At 40.2% G+C, this 14,526-nt stretch overlaps 1 protein-coding gene across 4 annotated transcripts in view; it reads right to left on the bottom strand.

Moving 5' to 3' along the window:
- dclre1a (DNA cross-link repair 1A (PSO2 homolog, S. cerevisiae)) overlaps positions 1-14,526 on the bottom strand; it is a 51,751-nt gene that overhangs the window by 6,499 nt on the left and 30,726 nt on the right. For all 4 annotated transcript variants that reach the window (XR_013888857.1, XR_013888856.1, XR_013888855.1 and 1 more), the window contains exon 7: positions 12,799-12,953. Coding sequence is in view for 1 of the 4 variants with exons in the window: in XM_080205803.1 (XP_080061929.1) it covers positions 12,799-12,953 (155 nt within the window). In the remaining 3 variants the exon portion in view is untranslated. The remainder of the gene's footprint in view (positions 1-12,798; positions 12,954-14,526) is intronic.

The following is a 14,526-nucleotide window of genomic DNA, read 5'->3' on the forward strand; positions in this document are numbered from 1 at the left end:
GAGCCTCCCTCTCCACAACTGGCCCTGTGGGATATACAAGGATTTGATTTAGAAAGCTCTCTGTGAACAGCTGTTTCTGCAAATCTGCAGCAGGTCATTAGAGCTTACACACTGGCTTTTGTCAAACTGAGGAGGCAGCTACATGTCCATTACCTAGAAATAAGATCCTATCACCCATTTTGGGCAGTTTTTATCTCACCAATGCCAACTTCCTGTTGATTTGCCAGCCTGGCAATGTCAAGTGTCTCCTCCTCCACGGATACAACAGCATTCAATCAGATGGACCCCTTTCTCAAATGGTGTTTTTCTAGCAAGGTCAAGAGCTGAAGCATCGTGATCATGGTACATACAGTGAAAAGTATTGCTTCTTGCGTGCTATACAGGCAAAGCATACCATTCATAGAGAAGGAAACAAGAGAGTGCAGAATGTAGTGTTACAGTCATAGCTAGGGCGCAGAGAAAGATTAACTTAATGCAAGGTAAGTTCATTCAAAAGTCTGACAGCAGTAGGGAAGAAGCTCTTCTTGAGTCAGCTGGTACGTGAGCTCAGACTTTGGAATCTTTTTCCCAATGGAAGAAAGTGGAAGAGACAACGTCTGAGGTGCATGAGGGTCTTTGATTAAGCTGGCTGCTTTGGCAAGGCAGCAGGAAGTGTAGACAGAGTCAATGGATGCTGGGCTGCCATCACCCAAGAGCCTCCAGGCTGTGGATAAATTGTGGAGCCCCTTCCACTAATGTCTGACATGCTGTTACTGTCATTCCATTGACTGCAATGTCCTTATTAATGTCTGCTAAGTGCCCATTAATTTGGCACACTCCACAAATTCACACCTCCTCACCACAACTGTTGCTACTAACTGGACAGCAAACATGGGTGTCTCCTTAAAAATTGAACCAAACGTCTGGGGTCAATGTGCAGCTCGGTCCTGGAATCAGGATCCTGAAATGGAAATCCAACCCATTATCTTTCAATCTCTCTCCAGATAAAATTCCAATTCTCTTTTGGAAGTCACAGTGGCACAGTAGTTAGCACTGCTGCCTCTCAGCACCAGGGACCCAGGTTCTAGTTCCGGCTTGAGTCACTGTGTGTGGAGTTTGCACATTCCCCTCATGTCTGTATGGGTTTCCTCCTTGTCGAAAGGCATGTAGCTTAAGTGGACTGGCCATGCCAAATTGCCCCTTAACATAGAACATAGAATAGTACAGCACAGTACAGGACCCTCGGCCCTCGATATTGTGACGAGCTTTGTCCCACTCCCTATCATTCTGGTGTGCTCCATGCGCCTATTCAGTAGCCGCTTGAAAGTTCCTAAAGTGTCCAACTCCACTACCACAGCAGACAGTCCATTCCACACCCCAACCACTCTGAGTAAAGAACCTACCTCAGACATCCCTCCTATCTCCCACCATGAACCTTATGGTTATGCCCCCTAGAATAGCTACATCCACCTGAGGAAATAGTCTCTGAATGTCCACTCTATCTATCCCCCTCATCACCTTGTAAACCTCAAGTCGCCTCTCATCCTCCTCCGCTCTAAAGGGAAAAGCCCCATTTCTCTTAACCTTTCCTCATAAGGCCTACCCTCCAAACCAGGCAGCATCCTGGTAAATTTCCTCCGCACTCTCTCCAATGCTTCCACATCCTTCTTATAGTGAGGTGATCAGAACTGCACACAATATTCCAAATATGGTCTCACCAAGGTCCTGAACAGTTGTAGCATTACCCCACGACTCTTAAACTATAACCCCCATTAATAAACTCTAACACACTATAAGCCTTCTTCACAGCTCTATCCACTTGAGTGGCAACCTTCAGAGATCTGTGGATGTGAAGCCCAAGATCTCTCTGTTCCTCCACATTCCTCAAAATTCCTTAGTGTCAGGGAGACTCGTTAGGGTAAATGCATGTGGTTATGGATATAGGATCTGGGTGAGATTGTGGTCGACGTAGACGTAATAGGCCAAATGGCCTCCTTTTGCAGGATTCTATAATTCTATGAACTGTTTTGAGCTATTAGAATGTAAAAATACAAAATGAGATTCATTGAACACCTGTGTTCAGGACACTCCAAATAACTTTTCATCCACTTTTGAACTGTAGTTGCTGTTGCAGTTTGTTTACAGCAGGCTCCCACAAACAACAATATGATAATGATCCAATAATCAATTTTAATGATGTTGACTGGGGATTTGCCAAGATATAGGGATGACTCCCCTGTTCTTCAAATAGTGTTATGGAATCCTTTACATCCATCTGAGAGAGCAGGTAAGACTTTGGTTTAACATCTCCAAAAGATAGCATCTCCAATGCAGTGCTAGATTGTCAGCCTTGATTTCTGTGCTTAAGTGGGACTTGAACCCACCACCTTCTGATTCAAAAAGAGTTTGTACTTACTGAAGCACTGCAGATGTTGATTGATAAGTACTCTACTTGTAACATACTTATTTTTCTCACTGAAATAGCTATATTTTTTTAAATGATACACGTGGGAGAGAGAGAGAAAAAAAATGGACAAACTGATTTGATAATTATGCTGCAAAAAACAATCAAAAAAACTGGCAGGTTAATTTTGTAATGTATACCCTAATCACCAAAAAGCAATTCTACAAAAGTCTACAGTTACTGCTTATAATCGACTAATTATAACATTAACCACAAAATCGAGGGGAAAACTATCTAGCGCATTAGATAAAAAAAATGAACAGATAAGGCTAACTTAATGTGCTGTACTATGACTGAGTCTCATATGATCATAAAATGAATTATTAACCAGTTTAAATGAAAAATGATTTGGTACCTTAGATACATAACATTACAATTATACAGATTCCAAGTCAAATGTCTATCTAGATTCATACGACTATGAAGTGCATACTTCTACTAAATTTTAGAAAAACACTGACAGGATAAAGTTACTGTGTTAATGTTGTGCATTCAGTGACAAACAAATTTGTGGGCTGTTACACTAAACAGTGTTTAAACACGCCAGAAAAATACTTTTTAAAAATAAGAAAAAAATCTTTCAACCTAGCATGAGTCCCAATTTTCACTTCATTAAATGTAAACAGATTGCAAAATAATTTTCCCTTAATCTACTTCAACCTTAAGAGCATTATAAGAAAATGTAATTGAATATACACAACTACCTGAATACAATAAAGCCATCTGTAATACCTCAGTTTAGAGCAAAAATCTCATTGGTGAGATTTAAATTGTAGAACTGTAGAATTATAAAATACTGAAATTTATCTTTTCTGTACAGGAAGATTATCCTATCTGTTGAAATGGCTTAATTAGCTGTTACCAGCTATCTCAGGAAACCATATACTCAGGAAGTATATAGAGGATATCCCATAGAGACTAGTAAAATTTAACATTATCTCTCACGTGAGAAGACCCAAACAACAAAGTATTTTCTGGAGTTAAAGGTCATTCTAAATTAAATAAAAAAGAATCTCAGCTTTCAAGTTTGTGTCATTTAACCTCTTAAATGCTAATTATATATGGACCACAAAATACATAGAAAATTATGCCAATTTAAAGTAGAATGTAGCAGATAGCACTTTGTTGTCTAATCCAAGTATTGAATTATTTTAAAGTTTATTAGTCGCAAGTAGGCTTACGTTAACACTGCAATGAAGTCACTGTGAAAATCCCCTACGGTTTGCCAAAATACAGAATCCACATGCCAGAACACTATTATAGCCATGTCTCCAGATGCAAAGTCCCAAACTTTTGAAATTCTATCCCTCCTCTAATATCTGTTTAGAAATCTACCCGTGACCAAGGCTGGATTTTGAGATCCAAACAAAGCAAAGGTTCTCACCTCAAAGAAAGTTGCCCACAAAGATCTAGCAATCATTGTGGTATGACTTTCCCATTGCTAAAAGCATTTTAAATCTGGCGCCAAGTCACAAGGATCTCCAAGAGTCCAACAGCAGTGGCAATAGAACATAGGGTAAGCAGCCAATTACAGGCAAAAAATGGAAAAGTTAGAAATCACCAATAGCCTTCATATTTAAGATTTTCAGATTTTGAAGTAAATGACTGTATTAAGCTAGAAACTAAATTATAAAAAGCTTTATAAAAATTTTCAAACTGAAATTTATTATTGAGGAATTTGATATTTCACAACTATAAAATTCACTTTTCAAGTCCAATGAGGGTGGTTAGCAGTTTTTAAAAATCCACTCATAGGATGTGGGCATCATTGACTGGGCAAGCATTTATTGCCCAACCCTAATTGCCCTTGAACTGAGTGGCTTGTTCAATCATTTCAGAGAGCGGGTATGTAAGAGTCAACCACATTGTTGTGGGTATGGAGTCACATGCAAGTCAGACCAGGTAAGGATGGCAGACTTCCACTCCTAAAAGGACATTAGCAAACCAGATCGGATTTTATGACAAATCGATTCATGGGAATTTCAGGGGGGTTTTTTTGTTGAATTCAAATTTCAACTTCTGCATTGGTAGGATTCAAACCTGGGTCCCATGCGCATCATCCTGGGTCTCTGGATTACTAATCCAGTGACAATACCACTTTGCCATTGCGTCCCCACTTAGTATACAACCTTTTAACAACGTACTATTAGAAAACCAGCAACATCACATTTACCAAGCTGTAACCTTTTCAAGATTAGACCTGTAGAAGTGGAACAAGATGTCAATTGACTGATTCCTTAGAGTTTGCATTCAGGGAGGCAAAAAAAACCCTCAACTGGCATTCAACAAGGTCCCTCACAAAAGGTTAAGTCACAAGATAAGAGCCCATGGTGTTGGAGGTATATACTGACATAGATAGAGAATTGGCTAATGGGCAGGAAGCTAAGTGGGATAAGGGGTTCTTTTTCAGGTTGGCAGTTACCAGTGGGGTACCACAGAGATCAGTGCTGGGACTGCAACTGTTTACAATATAATGATTTGGAGGAAAGATTTGAAGGAAGGATGACTATACAAAAATAAGTGGAAAGACAAGTTGCAAGAAAGAGATATTGATGGGTTAAGTGGGTAAACAGTTAACAAATGGAATATGTGGGAAAATGTGAAATTGCTCGTTTTGGAAGGGAGAACAAAAGAACAGTATTATTTAAAATGGAGAAAAACTGCAGGAAACTGCAACATCAAGGGGCAGGTACTTGTATACAAAACACAGATGAAGTAATCAGGAAGGCTAATGGAATGTTGGCCCTTATTTCAATGAGGTTGGAGTATAAGGGTCTTGCTGCAACTGTACAAGGTACTGGTGAGACCTCATCTGGAGTACAGAGAACAGTTTTGGTCAACTATTTAAAGAAAGATGTTAGCTCATTGGTGGGAGTTCAGGGAAGGTTCACTAGTATGATTCCCAGTATGGAAGAATCTTGTTCAAACATATAGCACACTTAAGCAGCTTGACAGAGTAAATGCTGAGAGAATGTTTCTCCTCATGGGAGAATCTAGGATCAGAGGCAGTCTTAGAATAAAGGGGTGCCAATTTAAGGCTGAGTTGAGGAGCAATTTCTTCTCTCAGAGTTGTCTTTGGAACACCTTGCTACAGAGAGCTGTGGGGGCAGATTGCTTTTGTATATATTTAAGCTTATTTATTAGTGTCACAAGTAGGCTTGCACATCATTGTAGTTATCATGAAAATCCCCTAGTCGCCACACTAACGTCTGTTCGGGTACACCAACGGAGAATTTGGCATGACCAATGCACCTAACTAGCATGTCTTTCAGACTGTGGGAGGAAACCCACGCAGACACAGGGAGAACATGCAGACTCCACACAGACAGTGATCCAAGCTGGGAATTGAACCCAGATCTCTGCTGCTGAGACAGCAGTGCTAACCACTGTGCTGCCCCACATTTAAGGCTAAAATAGATGAATGTTTGATCAGTAAGGGAATCAAGGGTTATGGGGAAAGGGCAGGAAAGAAGACATGAGGAATGTTGGATCAGTCATGATCCTATTGATTCTAAAGGCCCAAGGGGCCAAATGGCTTACTCCTGTTCCTATTTCTTATGGTCTTAACTGGGGGAAGAGTAGAATCACTGACATGAGTGTTCTGGACATCTGTTATTCCGTGCATCTGCATGCTCTGGAAGTTGTTTTCAATAATAACAACCAGGAATGCTGATAATTTCTCCGTCATTACCAAGTCAAATTCCAGGTCATTATCTTCGCTCTGGGTTAGAGTCTTTTATTTTTAAATTGGGCTCCGTTGAAATCCTGGAGGTTTTACAATGTTAAAAGGTGCAAGTTCCATTATATAGGAAGGTGGACAAATTGCACAAGATATCTTATATAGCCTTAAGTCATTCTTTTTAAGAAACAATGACTTGCATTTATATTGTGCTTTTCACGATCACCAGACATCTCAAAGCACTTTACAGCCAATGAAATCCATTTGAAAATTATATTCACTTTTATAGTAAAGTAAACACTATAGTAAAGAATCTATGCACACAATAATGTGCTAATGACTTCTGTTTCTTTATGATGCTCACTCAGATAAATATTGGCTAGGAAACCAGAGATAACTTTGCCATTCTTTAAAATATTACAATTAAATATTTTACATCAACCTGAGCAGGCAAATTGGGGGGTGGGTGAGGGTGGGATCTTGGGTTAAAGTCTCACCTGAAAGACAGTAGCTCAGACAGTGCAGCACTTACTCATTACTACACTGAAGTGTCAGCACAGATGACTGCTCATGCTCTGGAATGCCACTTGAATTTGGAATCTTGTGACTAGCAAGAGTGCTACCAACAGAATGGGCAGCTGACACCTCAGCACCGACCTACCTATTCATTTGTTGAATAATTCAAATTATTGCCAATTCAATTATTTTAAGCACACAAGAATAACTGGATAATCAGAAACAGACAGGGCACAAGGGGATCAGTTCAAATCTGTTTAAATAGAACTGAGGAATGATGAGGGAAAATTATTTATTGTGAATTACTAATGCAAGACAAACTCTTTTAGAACAGTCTGAGAAATAATACATGAAAAGTTAGTAGAGAAATTCTAGATTATATGATTATAAAGGAATATCAGAATCATAGAAACCCCAGAGCACAGAGAGAGGCTATTCAGCCCATCGAGTCGGCACCGACCACAATCCCACCCATGCCTTACCCCCACATCCCTACATATTTACCCACTAATCCATGCATCTCAGGACATTAAGGCAATTTTATCATGGTCAATCAACCTTACCTGCACATCTTTGGAATATAGACTGTTTAATAAAAGGTGCTTAGGAAGATTAAGGAGTTAATGAACTCAAAATACCAACTCTTCATCTCAGCAGACCTGATGAAATTTTCCAGCATTTTCTGTTTTTATTTCAGTTTCTTAAAGTTTGAGTTTGAAGTTCATTATTAGTGTCACAATTAGGCTTACATTAACACAGCAATGAATTTACTGTGAAAATCCCCTAGTCACCATACTCCAGCACCTGTTCAGGTGCACTGAGGAAGAATTTAGTGTGGCCAATGCACCTAACCGGTATGTCTTTCGGACCGTGGGAGGAAACCAGACCACCTGGAGGAAACCCACACAGACAGGGGAAGAACGTGCAGACTCCACATAGACAGTGCCCCAAGCCGGAATTGAACCCAAGTATCTGGCGCTGAGAGGCAGCAATGCTAATCTCTGTACATTGGCTCTGTTTTGCTTTTATTATAAAATAGAAATGTTGTTCCAGTGTTCAAAGAGGAGGAAGTGTAGGCTAGTTATCGAAAATCCATAGTCCAGAAATGCCTGCAGGTATTCTGTGTAATGGACATGTAAAGAGAATCTGAATCCATCTGTACATCTTCAAAACAGACCATACTTTAAAAAAAAGCTAGACATCTTTAATTAAATAACTGGAGACAAGGGGTAATTCAGCAAACTTCATTAACATAGATTTACAAATAGCACTTGGATGGTAAATTGTATAAAAATAATTGAACATTGTTTCAGCAAGGGATGCAGTATGGCAATAGATTGACAATGCTCTGCTTGGGGAAAAATATGCCCTTTTGTTAGTAATTTGCCAATCTATGGAGGTGATATTTTGCTATGAGAGCTGGTGATAGAATCTAGAAGAGGTTTTTTTTCTTTCAAAACATGCTTTTAAAACTCCAGCAACCCAGTCATAGATGTTAGAATAGAATGTAACTGGGAAAAGAAGTTGAGGTGCAAAATAAAATGACATAAGTCAAGATTTTAAATTGCCTGTTGAACACTATTTAACTTAGGCCATGCACTCCATTTACAATAAGGCATCTCTTGTGCAGTTTTTGAAACATGAGATGGAATTCATTCAAAATTGTAAAGGGTCATATGGACACAAAATGTTAATTGTTCTCTGCACAGCGATGGTACCAGATCTGCTGAGTGTTGCCAGCATTTGCTGTTTTTATTTCACATTTCCAGCATCTGCTGTATTTTGCTTTCATTCAAAATTTGTTTAATAGAAAACAGAAACAGGCGAACAGTTACTTTTAATTATATGAACAATACACTCACCAAGCTAATGAAATAAGAGTCAGAATAGTTAAACCTTGTTAAAATAAAAATCAACATTAAAAAAAGTTTACAACTGATGAAAAGTCACAGAAATTTAAATCCCAAATAGTTTTTTGGATTTGCACATAACTGAAATGGTCCAAGAAAATAATGGGGAGGGCAGGGGGAATATGTGTGTGTGTGTGTGTGTGTGTGTGTGTGTGTGTGTGTGATTCTTCCAGCAGCAGTAGGCTGGGAAGCTCAAGTGGAGGCAGTTTCTCTCCTTTCTTTTCGTATGAACGGTATGCCTTGTCTGTATGGCGTACAAGAAATAATACTTCTCACCATATGTGAACATGTGCCAATTATCAAATAAAAAGTTTAATAGCTCCCCGCTGGGCGCCAGGGCCTACACGAGTCTCCGGGTGCCGAATTTCTGGCGCCGTTAGCTCTGCACCAGAAATCAGCGCAGGAGTTGCGTAATTTATTCAAAAGGCCATTTAAATATATTTTACAGCCAATTAGCGGGCACAGGACGGAATGTTTCACTCCAGTGGGTTTACAATAGCAAGGGAGCTGGCAGCCCAACCTGCTGGAGTGAAGGGGCCCAGAGGGGGGTTAAGCAATCGAGGCCTTCCCATGAGGTTGAGAGACAGTAAGGGGTAGTGCCCCCTGGACACTGCAACTGCCAAGCTGGCAATCTGGCCCTCTGGCACTGCCCAAGGAACAAACACCAGGCAGCTGGGGACTAACAAGGGGTGGGATCGTTGGGGATAGGAGGTCCCGCTGTCACTTTGCGTAGTAACAGAAGGAGGAAGACCGGTGATTGGGGCCACCTGGTGGCACATGTGCATTGGCTGGCCCAGCACTATGCTACTGGCCTCTCTAGCTGGAATATGCCTTGTCCCTGTATTTCTTTCACATGATTCGCACTAGTGTGCTCTGTGCAGTTTGGGAGATTCATTTTGAAACTCCACAAAAAAAATGCAGAATTAACTACACTTTACACAAATTCGACACAATTTTTTTGGGGAGGATCGCCTCTTATGTGTTTGTGACTGATGCAATGATACTATCACCCAATGAAAAAAATGTTCGAATATCAACTAATGTTACACTGCAATTAAAACATCACAACGTTGAATAAAATAACCATAGCAAATATGGGTATAATGTCAAAGAAAAAACACTAGACTAATGTCAAAGTGCAAACATGAGACTACGTTTAAGGTTGCCACACAACTGATGATCAATCATAATCATTATATAAGATATCAAACCTCCAGTTCAACAGTTATGTTCCAAATACTAATTATTAGTTGATCAACTTGAGAAGTGAAAACCAAATGATCATTAACCAGACAGGTAAAAAAGAACACCAAATGAATGCTGCTTCCAAATGCAAATGAAATACAAGTAACCGTATCATCCAAAGCAGAATTAGATTTTTGTTTAAATGCAAATTGCTGGACATACATGTAGCGGGAAAGTGTGCTGGTAAGCTTTATTAGTAGTTGCCCTGAGGTAATTAATTAAGGTTAGTAACAATAGAAATTGTCCTAGAGATTAATATTTCAATAACATGGCAATCAACTGAAATGATGTAGGTTCAGAGACACATTTGACCCTTAAACTTGATGCAATCCCTTCTCCAGAAGAATAGAATCTGATCTAAATGCCAATGAAGTTCAAACATTACTGCTCATGAAGCCATTGGACAGGAAGGGTTATCAATGTAGTTTCTTTATGTGCTTATATATTTGAGCTACCTGGGCATTAAAGGAAATACAATTATAACCAGGAAAGAAAGGCTTCCAGGTTGATATGGTCTTCATCACTCAAGCAGACACTGAAGTCAATTGATATCCAGGGTCATGCAAATGGCTTCTAACTACCTGGGGCAGCACGGTGGCACAGTGGTTAACACTGTTGCCTCACAGCGCCAGGGACCTGTGTTCAATTCTGGCCTCGGGTCACAGTCTGTGTGGAGTTTACACATTCTCCCCATGTCTGCATGGGCTTCCTCCAGATGGTCAGTTTCCTCGTCCAGTCTGCAAAATCTGCGGGTTAGGTTGATTGGTCGTGCTAAATTGACCCTAGCGTCAGGGGGATTAGCAGGGTAAATACATGAGGTTATGGGACAGGGCCTGGGTGGGATTGTGGTCAGTGCAGGCTCAATGGGCTGAATGGCCTCCTTCTGCACTATAGGATTCTATGATTCTACCTGTAAGTGGATCTTCAACTCCAAGATGATCAGGAAAGCATTTATTGCAATATTGCCACTCCAAGTAAAATGCAGCTGAGCAAGTAATCTTTTTATGAACGTACTAAAAGCATTGCACCTTGTTGATTTAGCTAGCACTAGTGTTGACCAACTTAGTGTTTAACTAACATTAGAAGCGGGAAGCATTTCACAGTTATTCTTTAAAATGTCCCAAAAGAATTGATGTCCATTGCCCTGATTCTAACGCCTAGTAAGTTTCCAGGTATCCACATCAACAACCTGGCTACAGTTGGACGCTACAGTTAAGAAAGCCCATCAATGCCTCTACTTTCTCAGGAGGCGAAGGAAATTTGGCATGTCTGCTACGACACCCACCAACTTTTAAAGATGCACCATAGAAAGCATTCTTTCTGGTTGTATCACAGCTTGACATAGCTCCTGCTAGGTCCAAGGACACAAGAAACTAGAGTGCTGTGAACGAAGCCCAGTCCATCATGCAAACCAGCCTCCGATCCACTGATTTTGTTTACAATTCCTGCTGCCTCGGAAAAGCAGCTGGCATAATCAAGGACACCACACATCCCGTACATACTCCCTTCCAGCTTCCATCAGGAAAAAGGTACAAAAGTCCGAGGACGTGTACCAACTTACTGAAGAACAGCTTCTTCCCTGATGCCAGACTTCTGAATGAACCTACTTTGTATTAAGTTGATCTTTCTCCACACCCTAGCTATGACTAACACTACATTCTGTATCCTCTCCTTCTCGTCCCTGGAGAGACGAAGGTTGAGAGGCGACCTGATAGAAGTTTACAAAATGTTGAGAGGAATAGATAGGGTGGACTCTCAGAGGCTATTTCCCCGGTTTGAAATGGTCGCTACGAGAGGACACAGATTTAAGGTGCGGGGAGGGAGGTTCAGAAGTGATGTTAGGGGTAAGTTTTTCACTCAGAGGGTGGTGAGTGAATGGAATCGGCTGCCGTCAGTGGTGGTGGAGGCGAACTCGCTGGGGTCTTTTAAAAGACTTCTGGATGAGTATATGGGGTTTAATGAGATTGAGGGTTATAGATAGGTCTGTAGGTTGGTAGGTGATGTGGTCGGCGCAACTTGTGGGCCGAAGGGCCTGTTTGTGCTGTAGTGTTCTATGTTCTATGTTCTATATGCTATGCTTTGTCTGTATAGTGCACAAGAAACAATACTTTTCACTATATACTAATACATATTCATAAATCAAATCAGATGAGCATTTGCGTGTCTAATTCTGTCAGTGAAGAGTATGCCACCAATATCTACATTGGGGAAAGCACATCAAAAGGGTCCCATGAGCTAATTTCCCTCAGACAGAATGCAATAATCTGTGATCAGGGAAAATAGTGAGGAGAAGCCAAATGGCAAATGAGAATTTTGTTGCATGAAATTGAACCCAAGAAATTTTCTTAAGGTAATGAAGCAGTAAGTACCCTTATGTACCAGTGGTCAATTATTTTATTTTGCCCTCCTTTATTTTGTTTTATCTCTACACTCTCACATACACAGCAGGGGACTGATTACTGATGTTATCATACATTTTAAAATGCACAGCTTTCCCTTTCCTCAAAGTTTGATCTAAAAAAGGGACAACTTATAAATGTGGAGGCTCATCACCTGGTGGCAATTGTTCTGGACACTACCTTAGGGAACTTAAAAATACAACAAAAACTTGAGACAGAACAGATAAATTAACCAGTCCAGGAGAGGTGAGCTTTTCTCAAGATTCAACCAAAGAATTTTAGCAGGGGTAAAATAAAACAATAGCATAAGTTATGGGATGCAAGAGTAGGAAAATATGTGCAGTATCACTTTACAATTGTTTACAAATGGCGGGAGAAGTTACTGAATTAGTCTATACTCTTGCAGGATGTCAATTTACCAAATTAAGCCTGCAAAGTTCAAATTAGGATTATGGGTACTGAATGTGCTTTCTTGTAGTTTCCACTAGCTTTAAAAGTGAAATACATTTTAGGCTAATTCAACAATTAATTTATATACATTATAGATGGTGCTTTATGCATAAAGTCCAAGATCACCTAGAGAAAGAGATGTTCAAGGTAACTTACCTTAAAGGTAATTTGCATCATGGGCAGTAAATGAAGTTGAGAACTTTCCCAATCCATGGTGATGATAGAGTTCATCTGCTCAGACTCCAAGCATTGTAGAATCTCTAGCTTATTTCTAGTAATACAAACCTTACATCCAAGCACCTCAGCTAAAGCTAAAAAAAAGCAATGCACAGTTGGAGAAAACAGTTAGAAAAGTTGTTATTTTCATTTGTCCCATGCCCCATTTCTCTTCTGAATATCCAATGAAAAATATAACTACAAGCTTACATTTTGATAAATTATCAAGAAAGGTGCACATGGTCCAACTAATTGAATGTCATATCACACCATTAAAAGTGCGCAAGTTTATTCACAGGTAGAGAGTTTAGGGGATATTTCAAAATTTAACTTCTTGACACATTTAATCTGCTTTTAAGGTAGGCTAAAATGGCAACTATACCTTGGACTATCAAGGCTGTTATCAACATTGCCAAATCTACCATAGAGATTCCCTTGATTCTGAGCACTCAATCCCAGAAAGCACACTTATAAAGAAAAAAACAAAGAAAATTACAGCACAGGAACAGGCCCTTCAGCCCTCCAAGCCTGCACCAACTGTGCTGCCCAACTTAACTAAAACCCCCTACCATTCTGGAGACCATATTCCTCTTTCCCATCCTATTCATGTATTTGTCAAGAAGCCCTCTAAAAGTCACTACCATTTCCACTTCCACTACCTGTGTAAAAAGGCACCCACCATCCTGTGTAAAAAATCTGCCTCGTACATCTCCTTTAAATCTTTCCTCTCACACCTTAAAGCTGTGCCCCGAGTAATTGACTCTTCCACCCTGGGAAAAAGCTTCTGACTATCCACTCTATCCATGCTTCTCATAATGTTGTAGACTTCTATCAAGATGCCCCTCGACCTCCATCGTTCCAGTGAGAACAAACCAAGTTTCTCCAACCTCACCTCATAGCTAATGCCCTCCATTCCAGGCAACATCCTGCTAAATCTTTTCTGTATCCTCTCTAAAGCCTCCACATCCTTCTGGTAGTGTGGTGACCAGAAGTGAACACTATATTCCAAGTGTGGCCTAACTAAGATGCTATAAAGCTGCAACATGACTTGCCATTTTTTAAACTCAATGCCCTGGCCAATGAAAGCAAGCATGCCGTATGCCTTCTTGGCTACCCCCCTTCTCCACCTACATTGCCACTTTCAGTGACATGTATACCTGTACACCAAGATCCCTTTGCCTATCAATACTCTTAAAGGTTGTGCCATTTATCTCCCCTAACAAGGAAGTTGATTTGTGCTAAATCATCAGACAAGCATCACCCTTTGGTGGGAAAAGTATACAGGAAATGCCAATTAGCAGCAGTGATCAGTACAACTTACTTCGTATTTTTGGTTTCATATATTGAAGGTAGTTTTATGCAGAAGTTTACCATGGCAGAAACTAACTTTAGCGTTCATGCCTTTGATGATGTACAATAAAGTCATCCCTCAATTTTTTTTAAAGAAATATTTTATTCCGTGCATGCAGGGTTTTTTATCTTCTCTCCTTAGCTGGTTTCCCCCTATATTAACACCATCACCCACCCCCAGTATTAAATATTGGCTTTACAAACATACCCCAGTTGGAGGCATTCAGTGGCAAGCACTGCTGCCTCACAGCACCAGGGACCTCGGTTCAATTCCAGCCTGGATCACTGTGTGCAGTTCACACATTCTCCGCACGTCTG

The sequence above is a fragment of the Carcharhinus amblyrhynchos genome, chromosome 17 (genome assembly GCF_965287045.1).
Source record: "Carcharhinus amblyrhynchos chromosome 17, sCarAmb.v2.hapA, whole genome shotgun sequence".
NCBI lineage: Eukaryota > Metazoa > Chordata > Chondrichthyes > Carcharhiniformes > Carcharhinidae > Carcharhinus > Carcharhinus amblyrhynchos.